At 46.4% G+C, this 18570-nt stretch overlaps 1 protein-coding gene across 1 annotated transcript in view; it reads right to left on the bottom strand.

The window, feature by feature from the left end:
* LOC147436621 (cyclase-like protein 3) overlaps positions 1-14445 on the bottom strand; it is a 64586-nt gene extending 50141 nt beyond the window's left edge. Inside the window, exons 1-2 of the mRNA XM_086489466.1 lie at positions 13972-14445; positions 13344-13388 (exon numbers count right to left, since the gene is read on the bottom strand). Of these exons, the coding sequence (XP_086345592.1) occupies positions 13344-13388; positions 13972-14350 (424 nt within the window). The 5' untranslated portion in view covers positions 14351-14445. The remainder of the gene's footprint in view (positions 1-13343; positions 13389-13971) is intronic.
* Positions 14446-18570: the final 4125 nt, after the last annotated feature.

The following is an 18570-nucleotide window of genomic DNA, read 5'->3' as shown; positions in this document are numbered from 1 at the left end:
CACCCCAAGTCTAGATTCTGTCGCGACACAAAAGAGATTCACTTCAAAACACTTCACAATTCGAGAGTCGACACGGCCTGGCATAGTTCCGTGCCAAGAGAGATTGACCCCAAAGATTGGCGCCCTTTTCGGTATTTCTTTCATATTAATCTTTGAGCAAAATATAACTACCGCGGGTGCTTGCTCTCAGACTCTGCGTCCAGATGCTCTGAGAAGCGAGACCCGCTTTTGCGGCTCTGCTTTTAGCATCCCTTGTATCAATAAATTAACCCAAGGGAGTAAACTCCAAAAGCAACTTGATCCAAAAGCTGCCAGTAATCCAGCAACGCCAAAAGAGAAATTCCGTACAATTTCCGTACGGACCTACCAACGTCAACAGTCAGCGCGTTCTACAGCAGTCCGCAAATCACGGCCATTTGTACAACAACCATGTCAGCAAGTTCTTACGCTCTCTTTTTTAAAGCCTAGGTGTCCCCTCGGCCCCTCGACAGTTGTCCATGAGTTGGAACAACTTATTGGTCATGCCATGTCATCAGTTTGTGACAATCACCAGGAGCTTGGCTTGGATGGTAGTGTAGTGCTCTTCTACACTCCTGATCATTTGGATTGCTACCTTCAGAGTTGCTTACACTCACCCTCGGTAACCTTACAACAGACTTATCCCCCGACCTGGGCAATAGGCCACTCCTAACTCGTTCACATTGAGAGCCACACCGAGATGCGGTTTGGTGGCGTTGTTGGCACGGATTCTGTTTTGGTTGACACCGAAAGATTGGAGGCAGGAGATACAAGCAAGACGGCGCAGACAGATTGGTCTGGCCTTTCCTCTTCTTAGAGATTATTCACAACGCAGACTGTTGAGTCTGGCTTCCCTACTTCTACAGGATGATCACAGTACAGACAGCTTGGTCTGACCACACCTCTTCTCAGAGGCCCTTCCCATCACAGGCTGTTGAGTCTGGCTTTCCCCTCATCTTGGATTACCCTATCTACTGACAGAACACCATCCAGTGGTGGTCCGTGCGGTCTCTTGGTGATTGCTACAGCTTACGGTAGCTTCTACAGTGCAGACTATTTAGTCTGGCTTTCCTTGTTTTGGAGGACGTTTATGACGTAGATTGCTACATCTAGCCTTCCTAGAGTTTTACAAAGCTTAGCCACCTGGCCACCTTGGGTTGCAGGTTCATGCATTGACAGGCTTCCGATCATTCTCATGACGGTTCCTAGGCTTCTCCATTTTCTCCAGACGGTTTGACTACAAACACCACAGATCCTATCGGGCAGGACACTTGCAAGTCTATCAGCACTTCTTTTACGACAAGGAGTTGTTTTCGCACCTAGTTCGGGACCTTCACACAGTATTTTCACCCTGTATCCACGGGGTACAGCAGTTTGCTACACTGCTTGTGACAGCACTTTACCATGGAGATCTCTCGAAGGTTGGGACACCGCAGACTGCTGCTACACTCGTGGAGTTCGCGGAAGTATTGTCCTTCAATGGACATTGCAGCAAACATCTTCATCATTCGCCTCACATCTTCAACTTCACGCTGTTTGTTCAGCATCCGATGCTAAGAGGGGGTGTAAAGAAAGAAGAGGAGAATGACACCTGATGGGGTCCCAACCAACCCTCTCAAGGGGCCCCCACACCGTTGCCGATGTGTTTGCTTTTGATTGCGTAAATGGAATGTACACACGTGAAATACCTCAAGTGCAAACTCTATTGACTGGAATGGTGAATGTTGTCGCGGTAACTCCTCAAGACAAGGCACCTCGGGGCTGATTTGATGCACCTTTGGATCCTTCTCGATGTGGAATTGCGGATGGCCACCAAGGGGTAGATTTGGGGCTGATTTGCACTCCCGATGTGAGAGAAATGAGGGGCTGAAAACGCAGATCTCGAAGATGCCGATGATGGACAGCAATGGGAGCACTCGATGACGGCAAGAGAAAAAAAAAAGTGAGGCTTGATGGGCTGCCAAAGTACCGGACCGCAACAAAGATGCTAGCCATGGCGGATCCCGCGCACTTCCGACGACAAAAGGGCTGAAAACTGAAAACACTGGCTAATCTGCTTAGAACTGCAGCCGCTAGAACTGGTGATGCAAAAACGCTAGCTGATCTATCTTCAAAACGTAGGTGCTAATCTGAAGTAAAACGCCAAGGCTGATCTGCTCCTCATGCTAGCGCTAGACAATCTGATAGAAAACGCTACCCCTTTATAGGCCCAATTTACTGATTATAAAGCCGATCCAAGAATCCGGTTGACGCAGGGAATGGCTGGTTGGATTCCTCTAACCTAGAACTACATGCACGTCATGCCAGATGCCCACCGTAGTGCAACAACATCAATCAAAACACACGTACAAACCATTTATCCAAGAGGGTTCCAAAACTAGAAAATTGGCTCTAGAAGTTAAAGAAGCATGTCCACGCGGCATATAGAGCCATGTGCACATGACATCCCCTCCTGCTTAAGGTGAGGTACTGGTACCGAACTCCATGCATACCATAAGATGGTTTCGGATGAAGTTCCTTCTAGATGATGCCCTCCACGACTACTATTGAGAGAGAGGCTCCCCTAGGTGATGTGGAAATGCTCAAAACACAAGGATGATGATGATGCATCTACTCGCAAACAATGGACGGTCTCTTGGACCAACAATGCCCTTGTTGGTCACAAGCAAACTTGCCCCAACTCGGATGGTGTGGACATGCAAACGCCGATGTCCACGAAGGTTACCGGCCAACCTATGTTGCCCCTCCGCGGGAAGATTGACAAGAGCAATGCCGAATGGGAGACGAAGATGGATATGTCCTTTGGAATGCCCAAAGTTCTTTGTATGATATCTCATGAAATCACCAAATAACTCCTCAAAGATAGAGGCTCCTCTTCGGGATTCGACTAGATTGTCGTATGATGGAAGCTCTAGATGAATCCTCGTCTCTGCAACGGATGTGGCTGCGAATGTAGGCTCACGATGCCTGCGAACTCCCGCGGTGGTTGCCTCGAATCACCAATTGCTAAGAAGATGCAAACGGTGTAGACCCGATGTGCCAAAGATGTGTATAAATCGAGGACGATGCAATGCTTCTTCTGAAATGATGGAATTCTCCAAGCAGATGGGAGAGATGGTTGTTCAAACAATGCCAAGGCTCCAAAGCTAATAGGCTGATCTGGATAGCGCCATCCTTTGTTGTCATAGACTGCTAACAAATCCTGATACTCGCAATTAACATCTTTATGTTTCTAGTGCATGTCTTCAATGATGCGATCTATCATATCGAAGAATTTATGACTGCAAATATCCATGCTAGGATTTCTTTATGTCGAGGTGATCAAGCGTGCACACTAAGTCAACTACCCTCTCGCAAACGCACCATAACTGTAACCCCTTGTATACAGTGTTTGCATTTCCTACGCTCAAGGCGCACGGTCCTACACGCAATGGCACGGCTTGCAGTTCTCTGAGTGAGAGAAGCATCCTTGGGCGAAACGCTACAACACACTGAAATACTAGAGGGAAAAAAATTTAAAAGATTAGTGGATTAGTGCAAAATCACAAAGCTTTGATACCAATGTCAGGTGTAGCGGAATTGAAATGGTGAAGATCTAGGTTTTACACTTCCACTAATCCTTTACTTCTTTTCCTTGCGTTAGTGATTCCTTTAAGCTTAATTGATGGTTCCTTTTACCTTTCCTTGAAGAGAGAGAATGATAAGAGAGCGGTAGAGATGTGGGGAGACAGAGAGAGAGAGAGAGAGAGAGAGAGAATGACACCCAATGGGGTCCCAACCAACCCTCTCAAGGGGGGCCCCCACCGTTGCCGATGTGGTATTTGCTTTTGATTGCGTAAATGGAGTCTACACATATGCAATACCTCAAATGCAGACTCTACTATGAATATCGCCGCGGTAATTCTCAAGACGAACCTCCGCGGCTGATTTGATGCACCTTTGGATCCTTCTCGATGTGGGGTTGCGGATGGCCACCAAGGGGTAAATCTAAGACTGATTTACAATCCCGATGTGAGAGGAATGAAGGACTGAAAAAGTAGATCTCTACGATGCCAAGGATGGACAGCAATTGGAGCACTCGATGACAGCGAGGGAATGGCCGAAGTGAGGCTTGATGGGCTGCCGAAGTACCGGACCGCGACGAAGATGCTAGCAAGGGAAAATCCCGCGCACTTCTAGCAATGTAGGGACTGGCCCTTGCAAGATTTTGCTCTCATAAGCTGCTACCCGACCATCTTGCATTAGCACTGCTCCGATGCTATTGCCACACACATCACACTGGGCCACAAATGACTTCCTGAGATTTGGTAAAACAATCACAACATCTGAAGTCAACTTTTCCTTTAAGAGACTGAAAGTTGAAATGTCTTTTTAGGTCCATCTGAAAGTGATCTTGTCAGGTGCAGCAGAAGAGAATAAGGACTTTGCTCGGATCTAGTACTCCGCACACAAACACAAGGGACATTTTACTTCACTTGAAAGAACTGAACTGAACTGAAAGAAAGAGAGAAACGAGAGAGAGAAAAGAGATGACACAGGGATGTCGGGTCCCAACCCTCAAGGGCCCCCTTGCTCTGTTGCCAAAGCAAGTACTTTCTTTATTCTTGCACAAATGCGACTACAATAATGCCGATGCTGAAGGGTCTTGATGCTACTGAGGTACTCAAGGGGTCTATATCGAAGACGACGATGTCGACGACAGGTTCTGTGGGTTCTATGTCGAAGACGGGGAGGTCGACGACAAGGTCTATGTCGAAGACGATGAAGTTGACGACGAGGTACTAAGGGTCTTTGTCGACGGCGATGAAGTCGACAACGAGGTACTAAGGGTCTTTGTCGACAACAAGGAAGTCGACGACGGTACTGTGTCGAAGATGGTGAAGTCAACGACGGTTCTGTGTCAATGACGGTGAAGTTGACGACAGTTTTGTGTCGAAGACGGTGATGTCGACGACGAGGCCTACGTCGAAGACGATGTTGTTGACGACGGGTACTGTTGGTCTATGTCGACAACGACGACGATGGTGACTGTGACGATGACGACGATGGTGTCGTCGTCAAGTCCGGGACTGCGATGACGATGACAAAGGTGTCGTTGTCAAGATAAGGATCTGCGATGACAATGGTGATAGTGTCGTCGTCAAGATAGGGACTTCGACGATGACGATGGTGTCGACGACGACGGTGTCAAGGCTGAAAACTGAAAACGCTGGGCTCCCTACTGAAATCTGAAAACGCCAGGCTGATCTGGGTCTTCTTCTTGAGAAAACGCTAGGGCTCCTACTGAGGTGCTACCTGCCTGCTGGGTGCCTGCCTCCTTGTGTCCCTGCTTCTTCTGCTTCTCTAAAGTGCCCAATGGGTTTCTTTTATAAATCTTTAGCAATTTGCCTTGCCTACTTTTCAAACAAACTTACAAAAAGAATCCCAAAAGTCACTTATAATAAAATGACTTATAAGAGGTGGTTCACGCGGTAAAATGCCTGCATGATGAAATGAATGTTCTTGTGCAAGAGAGGGTATGCAAGTGTGACCGGCATGGGCATGCACGTCCTGCTAGAGGCTCACAAAGGTGCCACGCTCAGTCCTAAGCTAAGACTCATGCTAGACTATGGCAGAAGCGTGTCCACGTGACGCAAGTGAAGTGCGCACATGACATATCTCTTTCTTTTGCAAAGCGTGGAGAGGTAAATCTATCTCTGCAAAATTCCTGATAAACCTTCTATAGTATGAGCACAATCCCAAGAACCTTCGGACATCGTGCATAGTCTTTAAGTCTGGCCATGTCTTAACAGCTTTAACCTTTGCGGGATCCATTCGGACACCATCTTTTGACACTATGTGGCCAAGAAAGTGTATCTCTTCCAAGAAGAATTCACTCTTCTTAGGATTGACAAGTAACCTATGACTGCGTAGCTCTTCGAATACAATGGTCAAGTGATGCCTATGCTCCTCTTCATTCTTCGTATAGATTATCATGTCATCAAAGAATGTGCCAACAAACTTTTGATGCGAGCCGAAAATCCGGTTCATCATCCTATTGAACGTAGCAGGAGCATTTGTAAGACCAAATGGCATCAGTAAAAAATCATAGAGATCAAATGTCGTCGTAAACGCAGTCTTGTGCACATCCTCTAGCCTTATCCGAATCTGATGGTACCCACTCTTAAGGTCTATCTTGCTGAAAATTTGCAGCACCCTCTAAACGGTCAAGAATACCATCAATCCTTGGAATAGGAAACCTGTTCTTGATGGTATTCTTATTCAACGCACGGTAGTCAATACACATGCGCCAAGAGCCATCCTTCTTCTGCATTAAAAGCATTGGGGAGCAGAAAGGTGAAGAACTATGTTGAATCAGCCCCTTCTCTAAAAGCTCCTCTACCTGGCCCATAATCTCTTTCTGCTGCACCACACTAACACTGTAGGGAGGTCTGTTTGGTGGGCTACACCCTGGCACCAAATCTATCGCAATGTCCTCAAGCCTCTCCGGCGGCAATTGTGACGGTAATGAATCAGAAAAACAATCATTAAACTCTTGCAAAAATGCTGACCTTTCTTTATCTAACACAAATAAATTTGACTGACAATTATTTGAAACATCACGTGCAAAGATCAAGTACACAGAAAGATGATTTTTAATTACAAAAGTGATAGTTGAAGCAGATACAATAGGGACAGACTCCCCTTTAAGGTTTACATCCAAAACATGAGTTTTGCCCCTATGTTGAAGGGTGATCGTCTTGTCGCAAACATCCAGCACGCCATGTGTTCAGAACATCCACGGAATTCCCAGTAGCACATCGCGCCCTTCCAATGGCATGATATAGAATTCTTCTGTGTCCATACACGACTGAATATGCAGACCCAGTTTTCCAATAATGGGAGTAACACACTCTAAGTAGCCAAGACATGCCAACCCTGCCTCTGTCGTGTACCCCATCTCTTCAGCTTTGATGCCCAGCTTCATAGCTAACTCTGGTGAGATAAAGTTTGCTTTGGCACCTGGATCAAAGAAGATGAGTGTCCTTTGATCTCTGACTTTACCCCATGCTTGTTATACTTACACCACTCTGCTGCTTCACAGGTCTAGGGCATACTTGTACGGCTAGTATGTCTCCGGGTTGGCCACCCGTAGTCTAGGTTGTACCTGGTCCGGCCGCCGGAGTTTGGGGCCGATGGTCCACCTTTGTCTGGACGCCCTCATATATTTCCATATATCATATTCTTGTTGGGTTGTGGGCGATTTTTCCAGGCCTTGTGCTACCTCCCCTTGGCCACCTATTCATATGTCACGTGACACATCCAACCCTATGTGTCTGTGGACAAGCTACAGCATAACCAGGGTTCAGTCAGTCAAGTCAAGTCTAGAATAGGAAGTGATCTAGCACTTTTGTGAGTCTGTTCGCAGACCGTGCATGACCAGTCACTTAGATGCATATCCTCTGGTTGCACACAGCATGATCATAAGCATTCGCATCAGAATACATCAAAATTCATCAGGGGAATTTTCCAATGCATTTAACCTATTTTCCCTATTATTGACATTTCACTTATTTATTAAGTGACTTTGTTGGGAACTGAGTAGGGCAAATTCGGTAAGATAATATATAAGCAAACCTAGGCTAGCACTATTTGGCAGAAGAGGCAGCAGGAGCACCTTGCTCAACAGGCAACTTCTTAGCAAGACCAACCCGGCGACAACTCTAGCGTTTTCAACATTGCAGAAGGCCTAGCGTTTTTGCATCAGATCAGCCAGCGTTTTTGCACTTGCAAATTCACGATGACAATAGACAGCAGATCAGCCCTAGCGTTAGCAGATTTCCACCGAAGAACCCCAAATCAGCCTAGCCTTTTTGGATCAACCAGAGACCTTGCGTTTTTGCAAGTCTTCGCGACAAAAGCAACAATAGCACCAACGTTTTCAGTTTTCAGCAGTCAGACTCCGCAGTAGAAACCCCCGAACCTCGCAGATCTCACCTTCCCGCATCAAATCCTCGCCGCACGGTCAGATTCCGCAAAGTTTGCAGATTCAGCCCGGAAAACGCAGATTTCAGCATCTGCGTTTTCAGCGCGTCGTCGTCGTCGCATCGTCGCCATCGACATCGTCACCGACATAGATTCAGAATTTAGCAGATAAAGATTTGCAATTTCAGCCCTTAGCGTTTACAAATTTCATCCCGTCTCGTCGTCATCCTCATCGTCGGCAAGTCCAAAGCATTGTAGAGGTTTGTGCAATCATAAGGAGACCGCTCTCGCCATAGAGAGTGGGGCCTTCGGAGGAGGGTTTTACATCTCCGGTGTCGTATTCTCTTCTCTATCTCTCGGTCTCATGCACCTTCACGCACAGTGTCCATTCACTTTGTTTGTGTCCATTGCACTCTCATTAGAGAACGGAAGGCTCTCCCTTCCGTAAGTAAAGGGAACCTTGAGCACAGTTCGAAGCTCTCATCTTGAGTAAAGTTCAACATTCACTTCCGCTGCACCTTACATTGGTATAAAAGCTTTGGCAGTGTTCTATATCACTCAAGGAAAGAACCATAAGAACCACACAAACTTTTTTGCTTGTTGCGGTCGCACGTAACCCAAGTCCTCTTGGGCGTGTCGATTCCTAATCGTGTTTTTCAAGAGTGACAGGAAACCCAAGAAAGAAGGGCTTGTCCAGCCTCCCCTTGTGCCTCTTTTCACTCATTGAGAGCGGATCGTGCACTTAGCGGCCTGCCAATCGACGTGAGGTGGGAAAAAGCAATCTTGGTGTGAGCGCAAGGCCGCCAAGGGGTGCGCCCGCGGAAAAGAGTAGAACTCGGGTGAAGAGAAGATCCTTCTCTAACACAGATTGCAAGCGAAAGAAGAACCGCAAGAACTTAAGAACCCAAGACCACAAGAACCCACAAGAACCCAAGACTTCAGTGGATGGTCATCACTCGAAGCGGAATGGATACTTCGCTTGGAGGTGATGAGCATGAGAGAGGCGAAGAAGAATTTTCCCCGCCAGGAGGTTTTTCCGACCCTCCCCCTTCCACATCTACACCAAGGATTACACCAGATCCTATGGAGGCTTGGTGCAAGACAATGATGGACATGATGACAATGTGGCACAAAGCAAGAATGGCAGCCATGGAGCGTAAGCGCGAGCAATTACGCTTGGAGGCCAAAGAATTTGATGACAAGTACGCAAAAAGAAAAACAGAATTGGATCGCAAGAACGTTGTTCATTCTTCCTCTCTCATTTCTAATGTGCAAGCGAAGATTGAAGAGCTTTGGGAAAAGGAGACTCTCTTAGTCTCTTCTTCTCCCAAGCATGACACACAAGATTTGCATGATGATTTGAATGACAAGCATGATGATTTGCATGATGATCACGATGTGATTTCTCACAAGCATGATGATTTACATGATCAAGACGTGATTTCTCACAAGCATGATCATTTGCATAATGATGTGATTGTTCACAAGAATGATGGTTTAGTTGATACTTTCTCTAGTGAAGCTAACCTCATTGCAGATTCGATCAATCACGAAGAATCGATCTTGGCTCTTGAGCCTAGGTCCAAAGAACCCCCTCGGAAAGAACCCACTCAGAAAGAACCCCCTCAGGAAGAACCGATCTTGGCTCTCGAGCCTAGGTCCAGAGAACCCCAACACGAAGTATTATGTGTTCGCATGATTAGTCAGTACGCATTGTTCGAGTGTTTCATTCGTGATGCTTTCCTGTATTTTAGTCAGCGTCTTTATGTGATCCCTTTTCCTAGGCATGACATATTGTATGTTGAGCACGATTCACTCATGAATGAGCACGGATATATGCGGATTACACATAAAAGATGACATGTTTGCACTCAAGGAAGTCACATTCCATATCTCTTCCTTGGCCTGACACATTTGTACAAAGAGCACAAGAAACTATGAGCACCAAGCATGGACATTTCCGTTGTGATTTGCCATAGTTGATTGATTTAGATCAGAAAGACAAGATTCGATCTCATTGTTTGCGTGTGCGTGGTGAACGGTTTGGCACTCCGTCTATTTGTTCATCTACATTGCATGCACAGTCTTTTAAGAAGACGAGATTTTTTCCAACCACTTTACATCGAATGGGTATGTTCATGTTTTTGTGTTGGAAGTGGTTTCTGAAATTTTCAGCCTCGGAGATTCTTGAAGAAGGTAGACGCATGACTATCGACGAAGTTCAAGCATTGAAGGAGACTCAAATGACTTTATGTCGCTTTCGGCGCGGCCAAGAGAAGCAAGCGTTGCAGACATTTATGAAGTTCAAGTATCGCATGACCCACGCATCAGAGTGGGCCGGCGAAGAGTCCTTTCCAGGATTCCGGATGTTATTGGCGATCTCCCTCGATGCCATACAGTTCGGTACCAGTACCTCACTTTGAAAAGGAGGGGATGTCACGTGACACATCCAACCCTATGTGTCCGTGGACAAGCTACAGCATGACTAGGGTTCAGTCAATCAAGTCAAGTCTAGAATAGGAAGTGATCTGGCACTCTTGTGAGTCTGTTCGCAGACCGTGCATGACCAGTCATTTCGAGTAGATACATATCCTCTGGTTGCACACAGCATGATCATAGGCATTCCCATCAGAATCCATCAGGGGAATTTTCCAGTGCATTTAACCTAATTTCCCTATTTTTGACATTTTTCACTTATTTATTAAGTGACTTTTGTTGGGAACTGAGTAGGGCAAATTGGGTAAGATAATACATAAGCAAAACTAAGCTAGCACTATTTGGCAGAAGAGGCAACAGGAGCACCTTGCTCAACAGGTCACTTCTCAGGAAGACCGACCCGGCGACAACTCTAGCGTTTTCAGCATTACAGAAGGCCTAGCGTTTTTGCATCAGATCAGCCAGCGTTTTTGCACTTGCAGATTCACGGCGACAGTAGACAGCAGATAAGCCCTAGTGTTAGCAGATTCCCCCACAACAGCAGATCAACCCTAGCGTTAGCAGATTTCCTTCGCAGAAGCCCAAATCAGCCTAGCGTTTTTGGATCAACCAGAGACCTAGCGTTTTTGCAGGTCTTCGCGACAAAAGCAGCAGTAGCACCAGCGTTTTCAGTTTTCAGCAGTCAAACTCCGCAGTAGAACCCCCGAACCTCGCAGATCTCACCTTCCCGCAGCAGATCCTCACCGCACGGTCACATTCCGCGAAATTTGCAGATTCAGCCCGGAAAAAGCAGATTTCAGCATCTGCGTTTTCAACGCGTCGTCGTCCCATTGTCGCCATCGACATCATCACCGACATAGATTCAGAATTCAGCCGATAAAGGTTTGCATATTTCAGCCCTTAGCGTTTTCAGATTTCATCCTGTCTCGTCGTTGTCCTCATCGTCGTCGACGTCATCGGCAAGTCCAAAGCATTGTAGAGATTTGTGCAATCATAAGTAGACAGCTCTCGCCATAGAGAGTGGGGCCTTCGGAGGAGGGTTTTACAACATCTCCGGTGTCGTATTCTCTTCTCTATCTCTCAGTCTCATGCACCTTCACGCACAATGTCCATTCACTTTGTTTGTGTCCATTGCACTCTCTCATTAGAGAACGGAAGGCTCTCCCTTCCGTAAGTAAAAGGAACCTTGAGCACAGTTCGGAGCACTCATCTTGAGCAAAGTTCAACATTCACTTCCGCTGCACCTTACATCATAGGGCCGGGGGGGTACCCACTTCCACATCGCACAGAGATCACACATCTGATTGTATAACAAGGTCTTTTGTTCATGGTAGTCATGGGGGCTGATCGCCCCCTCTTCCTACATCTTGCGTTTGTGGTCTACTGTCTCTCTCTCTCTCCTCTCCTCTCCTCTCCTCTCTCACGCTTCCGCACATGTGCACTCTCACATGGTATCATAGCTTCAGGCTCTACCTATTCTGAGGCGCTACATCGCATCAAGTTCTTCTCCCAAGAAGCAGATCTACCAGCGTTTTTGCTTGTGGTTTACATCAGCCAGCGACCATTCTACAGGGGGATGGCGCCACCTCATGGGCTGCTTTTTATCACCGAAAAGGACCCTGGAGCAGCGTTTTTGCATCACCCTCATGGCAATCGCCCTCTTGGCTGCCAGCGCCAGTCTCTACACGCTTTTCCATCGCCAAAACCCCCTTCTGCCCATCTGCGTTTTCAGGTAGGGGCTGCGTTTTTCAGCAGCCATGCACTTGCGTTTTTGGACAGTCCAGCAGCCTGCGTTTTTCAGCCAGGTAAAGGGGGGGGGCGCTGGGCCTTGCTCTACCGATCTTGCCTTTGCCCCACCGGCTTGGCATGCGATGCCTTGCCAAGGCAAATCCTCTTCAGATCTACAGCTTTACAGCCATCACACCTTGCTGTTTTCTCTGTTTTCAGCCCATCTGGGAAGTGACAGTGATTCACCACCCTTCCCATACTCCTCTGCACTGCTCCGGACTCTGCCGGGAGCGTACAAGCACACTGAAAATTGCTGGACAGCAACGTTTTCATCACCTCGCAGTTGCATTTTTGGGTGGACAGCAGCCACATGGCTTGTGTTTTTCATAGAGGATGAAGTTACCTCCTGCCAGGACACTGCGACAGCGGCGAGGCTATGGGCTGATCTACTATCGCCAGTGACGGGGATGGGCTGAAAACTGAAGACGCTGAGATAGGTGCTGGCTGAAAACTAAAAACGCTGGTGTAGTTGTGGCGAGGACTGCGGCCGCGACGAGGCTAGGGCTGTACGCTGAGGCTCCTCTTTTTATCCAAAAACGCATTTCATTCTGAGGGGCGAGCTTATTTCTTTGAATCTGTGTTTCTCTGCTAACACTTTGTGTGCCTGCGCACTCTCTATCTAAGATTCACAACATACCCTTAAAGGGTTCTGCATTGACTTCTTATGGCTTCTGAAGGCATTTGCGTAGCTCTAGGGCATTTTGTGTGGCTCTGTCGTGCATCATGTGTTGGTCATGGGATCAAATTGTTTGAACATTATAGTGATTTTTACTTTTTTTTTTTTAATACCGTTTCTTGGCCACTTCAGTCTGAGCCAAAACTCCAAAACACCAGCTTTTCCATGCCCATTTCTCCCGTATGAAGGCATACAGCCTCAGGCAAAAGATCACGCGGCACAATACAGATTCATCCCTATTGGCATCTGTTCATGGAAAGGGAATGTAATAGCAAACTCGTTGTTCCACTGATTGTGGTACAAGATGTGAAGTCCAACGCAAGACAAGGTCCTGCTTACCCAAACGAGGTAAGATTCCTAACATCCATGCTCCGCTTTCCAAGCAATTTTTCCATGGACATGATATTGCAAGCACCTTTGTCACAACACTTGACAATTGGTCTAAATGCCAAAGCAGTACCTGTCAGGTTCGTATCTCGTGGAACATCAACCACCAAAGCGAAACCTGCAATAATTTGGCTGGTTGAGTCTCTCTCTCTCTCTCTCTCTCTCTCTCTCTCTCTCTCTCTCTCTCTCTCTCTCTCTCTCTCTCTCTCTCTCACACACACACACACAAAAAGTGCTTGTATATTGTGTACAAAGAGACCGCTGGGGATTCTCAGATGAAGTACAAGATGGGCGGGGGGGGGGGGGGGGGGGGGGGGGGGGGGGGGGGGGGGGGGGGTGGGTGTTGTGTGTGTGTGTGTGTGTGTGTGTGTGTGTGTGTAAACAACCTGAGTGTATGTGTACCACAAGGTGGCATGTATGAAGAATGCAAAATGAACCAAGACAACGTACAAGACGGGGGGGGGGGGGGGGGGGGGGGGGTGGGGTGGTGTTGTGTGTGTGTGTGTGTGTAAACAACCTGAGTGTATGTGTACCACAAGGTGGCATGTATGAAGAATGCAAAATGAACCAAGACAACGTACAAGACGGGGGGGGGGGGGGGGGGTTACAACCTGAGTTGCTATGTGTACCACAAGGTGGCATGTATGAAGAAGTCCTATCACCGAGATGATGTAAAGACGGGGTCTCTCTCATACACATACCATTGAGAGCATAGAGGTCCAAAGTATCAACATGATCCCCAGAGTCGAAATACTCCTGGAAGATATGACTGGGGGCATCAACATGGGTGCCAGTGTGGACGCCCATCTTCAGGAAGGACTGGTTGGCGCGGGAGCCATTGGCGATGGAAGCGACGAGCTGTATAACAACGCCTACCCCGTCATCTTCCTCAAAGCTAGGAAGGTCTTCTCGGTAAGTGTGGGAGATGTCGATAATGGTGCCCCGCGTGCTGCTGCTCCTTGCAGGTGGAGCTAAGAAAGAGCATGTGGGCTGCAAGTCCTCGAAGCTCCCGCATGATGTTGGCAACGCAGAGGTCACGCAGATGCAAAACACGAAGAACACATACACGTTCATACCCATACTGATGAAGGAGCAAATTCCGCCTGTCCGAAATTTGATTTAGTATCCGAAATGAACTTTTCTTTTGGACTGAACACGGCTTCAAAGTGATTCTTAGAGCTGGGTCGCGCTCGGGGGGAGTGGGGGAAGGATGTTTACACGAAAACCCGAAAGCTACCACTAATCCTACTAGCACTTTGAAAAAGGGGGGTGCTAAGTGAAGGTTACGGGAGATTTGCTTTCTCCTTAATCGTAGGGTTGCAACAACCAATGAGAACAAGGTATGTGCAGTCAGTTTTTTTGCGATGGTCTTCTTTGCGCTGAAACAATACTGGGTGCGACCCTGTGCATCCCCCACCCCCCCCACTGTTACGGGTGCAACCCGGCTCTTAACAAACATCAAGTTACTCTGATCAAAGTCAGCAGGACCATCCTCCTCACTATCTCACACGGGCTTTTCAGGAAGGGATCAATGGCTCTCAACTCAATTGAGCCACATCTCGCACCGTCGATTTGCTCCGATGCAATTTGGTAAATTCAGGAAAATGGGTAAAGTCGGGTTTGGGCGCCGCCACATAAATGCAAGGGAATAATATCCTCCTAAAAGTATGGGCCCAAACAAACCTCTTCAGTGACCCGAACAAAGACCTTCAAAAAAACAGTGAATGCTCATAAAAAGGCGGACTTCTTTGACTTGACCTTGAGTGCCATACCTTAATGCCCCAAAAGCATACCATTTTTGGACGAGCGAAACATGTAAATTGGGGTGCTTCTTGTAAATTCGGGAAATTGGGTAAATTCGGGCGGCAGATAGAGCATGGACTACGTCTTTTCATTGTAACCTTTGGCCTATCACCCACTAGTCTTTCTTCTTCCATCCTCTACCTCTTTGGCCCTCTATGCCTCCCCCCTCCCCTCCCTCCCCCTTCCATCATCACTTCCGAATGGTACCTTGAAAGCGATTACAATGATGTGTTTGGCGTTTCGGAAAGTTCTTCGGATTCTTCAAGTGAAGATGAGGATGACATCCACGAAGATGAAGAAGATGACACTTACCTTAGCCATGGCAATTCTGAAGGTGGTAGATTGCCCAATGTGTCCGAACATATTTCCTTAAGGTATTACTCTTTTGATAGAGATGCTTATAGGTTGATGGTCTCAACACTCCAAAACAATATTTCTATGACTTTGCAAGCCCTTAAATCTTGTGATCCTAGGGGACTACTTGATCTCAAGAAATGGAGAAGAATGAAAGATATGTTGTGTTTGCAAGAAGTCGAGAATGGTTTGCCCTATATCCGTCTCAAGAGCAATCCTTCAATAAGGATTGCTTGTATCAAGGATTGGCAAAGCATCGTAGAAGATGCACATTGCATACTACGCTCACATTACCATAGGGATCTTGCTGCCACACTTGATACCTTGAAAACAACATGGTCTGTGGATGTCCAACGCCATGGTATTGCAATGTCCTACATCAAGGAATTTGTGAACTCATGTAGATGTGGCCATGGAAAGAGGGTTAATGTGGGTATCCGAAGTAAGTGGGATCTCAATAAGGCTCCATTGTATGCCATTGATTCAAAAAGAGATTATGTGGACAACAACTAGAGCACATTGCAATTGAGCACAAAGTACGGCTACTTATGGCACATTCTTCCAAGAGGCACCGCCCCATGAGCATCATGATTGACTACACGTGTCATAGAGGTGGAAAGACCAAGCATAAAGGCAAAATATGTAGATTGCAAACATCTAAGAAATGTGAGTGTTCGTTCAAGGTACAAGTGTAGTTTTTCAACCATTAGTGACAATGTCTGTTTGCAAGTTTAACTAGTCCACGAAGGCCATATCCCATGTACTAGGATTGATTTATATCATTTGACATCTTGTGCAAGAAGGATACCCCACGATGATTGGGCAACCATGTATCTAGAGGTAGCGGCTTTGCAAAAACAACACAAGGTTGTTAATTTCCTAATTTGTGTGTCCACAAGTTTTCTTGTAAGTCTAAACATCATGAGATTTTTTGTTGTGTTGTATTTGCAAATTGTGTACGTTCAGCCTTATAATCCAAGCGCGGTAGATCCAAAAGATAGGCCATTCATAGTGATGATTGGATGTTGCAAATGGCCTTCTGGTTTTCAACGAACAACTCTTGGGCAATTGATAGCACTTTCAAAACAAATGTTTATGGTCTCCCCTTGTTTGCAACCGTACTACCTAATCAACTCAGACAAGGAATCCCACTATGGTTTATGTTGTATACAACTAATGCACGTGGCCGTCATGAAGTTATTGCATTAGAGGTGGCATTACGGGTAATATTCTCTAGGATGGGTCAAGTCCGGCCCACCGCAGTTGTGATTGACAAATCACAACAGGAATTAAAAGCCTTTATCAATGTGACCAATGAAGATTCCTATTGTTGGGAGGATTCAAGTAAAGGAGAGTGGGTCCAAATTGCATGTCATGTCATTTTGTGTTGGTTCCATGCCACGAAAGCATGGGTCGAAAATCTTCTCCCACAGGTATGAAGCTTAGCCGTCTATCCATATTGTTGGTCATTGATGATATGTTGTGATCTTCTCTTCCATTATGAAGGTGCCAAAAGAGGTCAGAGGAGATATCTATTTGGAAATGTCTAATCTAGTGCTATGTCCTAGTGAGGTGGAGTTTGATGGCCTCTATCAGCAACTACTTGTTCGTTACTCTGATCGTGCCAACATGAAGCGTTATGTGAGCAATGGATGGTGCGGAAAGTATTGTATATGGAGAACAAGATGGCCAAAGTTTGGGAGGCTATTCCAACATGGTAATGTGGACACAACAAATTTGGTAGAAAGATTGTGGCAGTACATCAAGTACACCTTGTTGGAGGCTCGTATCAATTGTTCAATCGTCGACTTGATTCATGCGCTTATGGGTGATTCAAAAACTCGAGAACGTATGGGTGGAACCTTGTTAAAGTTTTTCAAGCAAACTAAAAACGATAAGGGTCGAAATCTGCAAATCTTGTATCTGCTAAATTCTGACTCTATGTCGATGACGACGACGACGATGCGACAACAACGCGCTGAAAACGCAAATATTGAAATCTACGAATAGTAGGCTGAAACTGCAAAACGCTTGCTGATCTGACCTGTGGTGAGGATTTGCTATGCGGGAAGGTGAGATCTGCAAGGTTCGCGGGCTGAGGTGCGGAGTAGTAATGCTGAAATCTGAAAACGCTGATGCAAAAAGGCTAAACTGTCTCCGAAAACTGCAAAATGCTAGACTGAATTGCTGGTGCAAAAATGCTAGGCTGAATTGAGCATCTGCTGCAAAAACGTTGTTGAATCTGTCATCGCCAGGTTGATCTGCTGCTTCTTCTGCTATTGATGATAAATGTTGGCTGGTCTTTGGTGGCTGAAAACGCTAGGTCCTCTTGTCGGTCTTGCTGAGAAGGTGCACTTTAGTGGGTGGCTGCTACCTCTTCTGCAAGAAAGTGCTAGCGCTAGGTTTCTTATATATTATCTTGCCAGAATTTCCCTACCTAGTTTCCCAACAAAGTCACTTATTAATAATAAGTGAAAAATGGCTAAAATAGGGACAATAGGTTCTGTGCACTGTAAAATGCTCTTGATGGAATCTGATGGTACTACTGATGATCATGATGTGTGCAACCAAAGGATATGCATCTACTCTAAGTGTCTAGACATGCATGTTGTGCGAACAGACTCACAAAAGTGCCAGAACACTTCCTAAGCTAGGTTGACAGAACCCTTGTCATGAAGTAGCTTGTCCACATGCACATAGGGTTAGATGTGCACATGACATCCACTCCTTTTTAAGTGAGGTACTGGTACCGATCTGCATGGCTTCCTTGTAGGCTGCCAACAATACGGGATAATCTTTGAAAAACTCTTCATTAACCCACACTGCCTCATGGGTTCCTCGATCCTTGAACTTCAAAAAGTACTGTCTCACTTGCTTCTTTGAACCATGGCAAAATCTATGCAACAACACTTGCTCCGGCTCCATGAATTCTGCTTCATCGATGATCTCCGGTTCTTCTGGTGTTCCCTGAAACACTTTCAACCAAGAAACCTGGAAAACGTTGTGCATCGACCATGAGTTAGACAATTGCAATTTCATTGAAGCCTCATTTATCTTTTTAATGACAGGAAATGGACCATACATTCTAAAAGACAACTTTGGACACTTCTTTCCAACTTGCTTAAGACGTTGCTTCATGATTC

Source organism: Adiantum capillus-veneris, chromosome 18 (genome assembly GCF_014529385.1).
Source record: "Adiantum capillus-veneris isolate H3 chromosome 18, ASM1452938v2, whole genome shotgun sequence".
NCBI lineage: Eukaryota > Viridiplantae > Streptophyta > Polypodiopsida > Polypodiales > Pteridaceae > Adiantum > Adiantum capillus-veneris.
The sequence above is the reverse complement of the archived record's forward strand: the minus strand, read 5'-3'. Positions and strand labels throughout refer to the sequence as shown.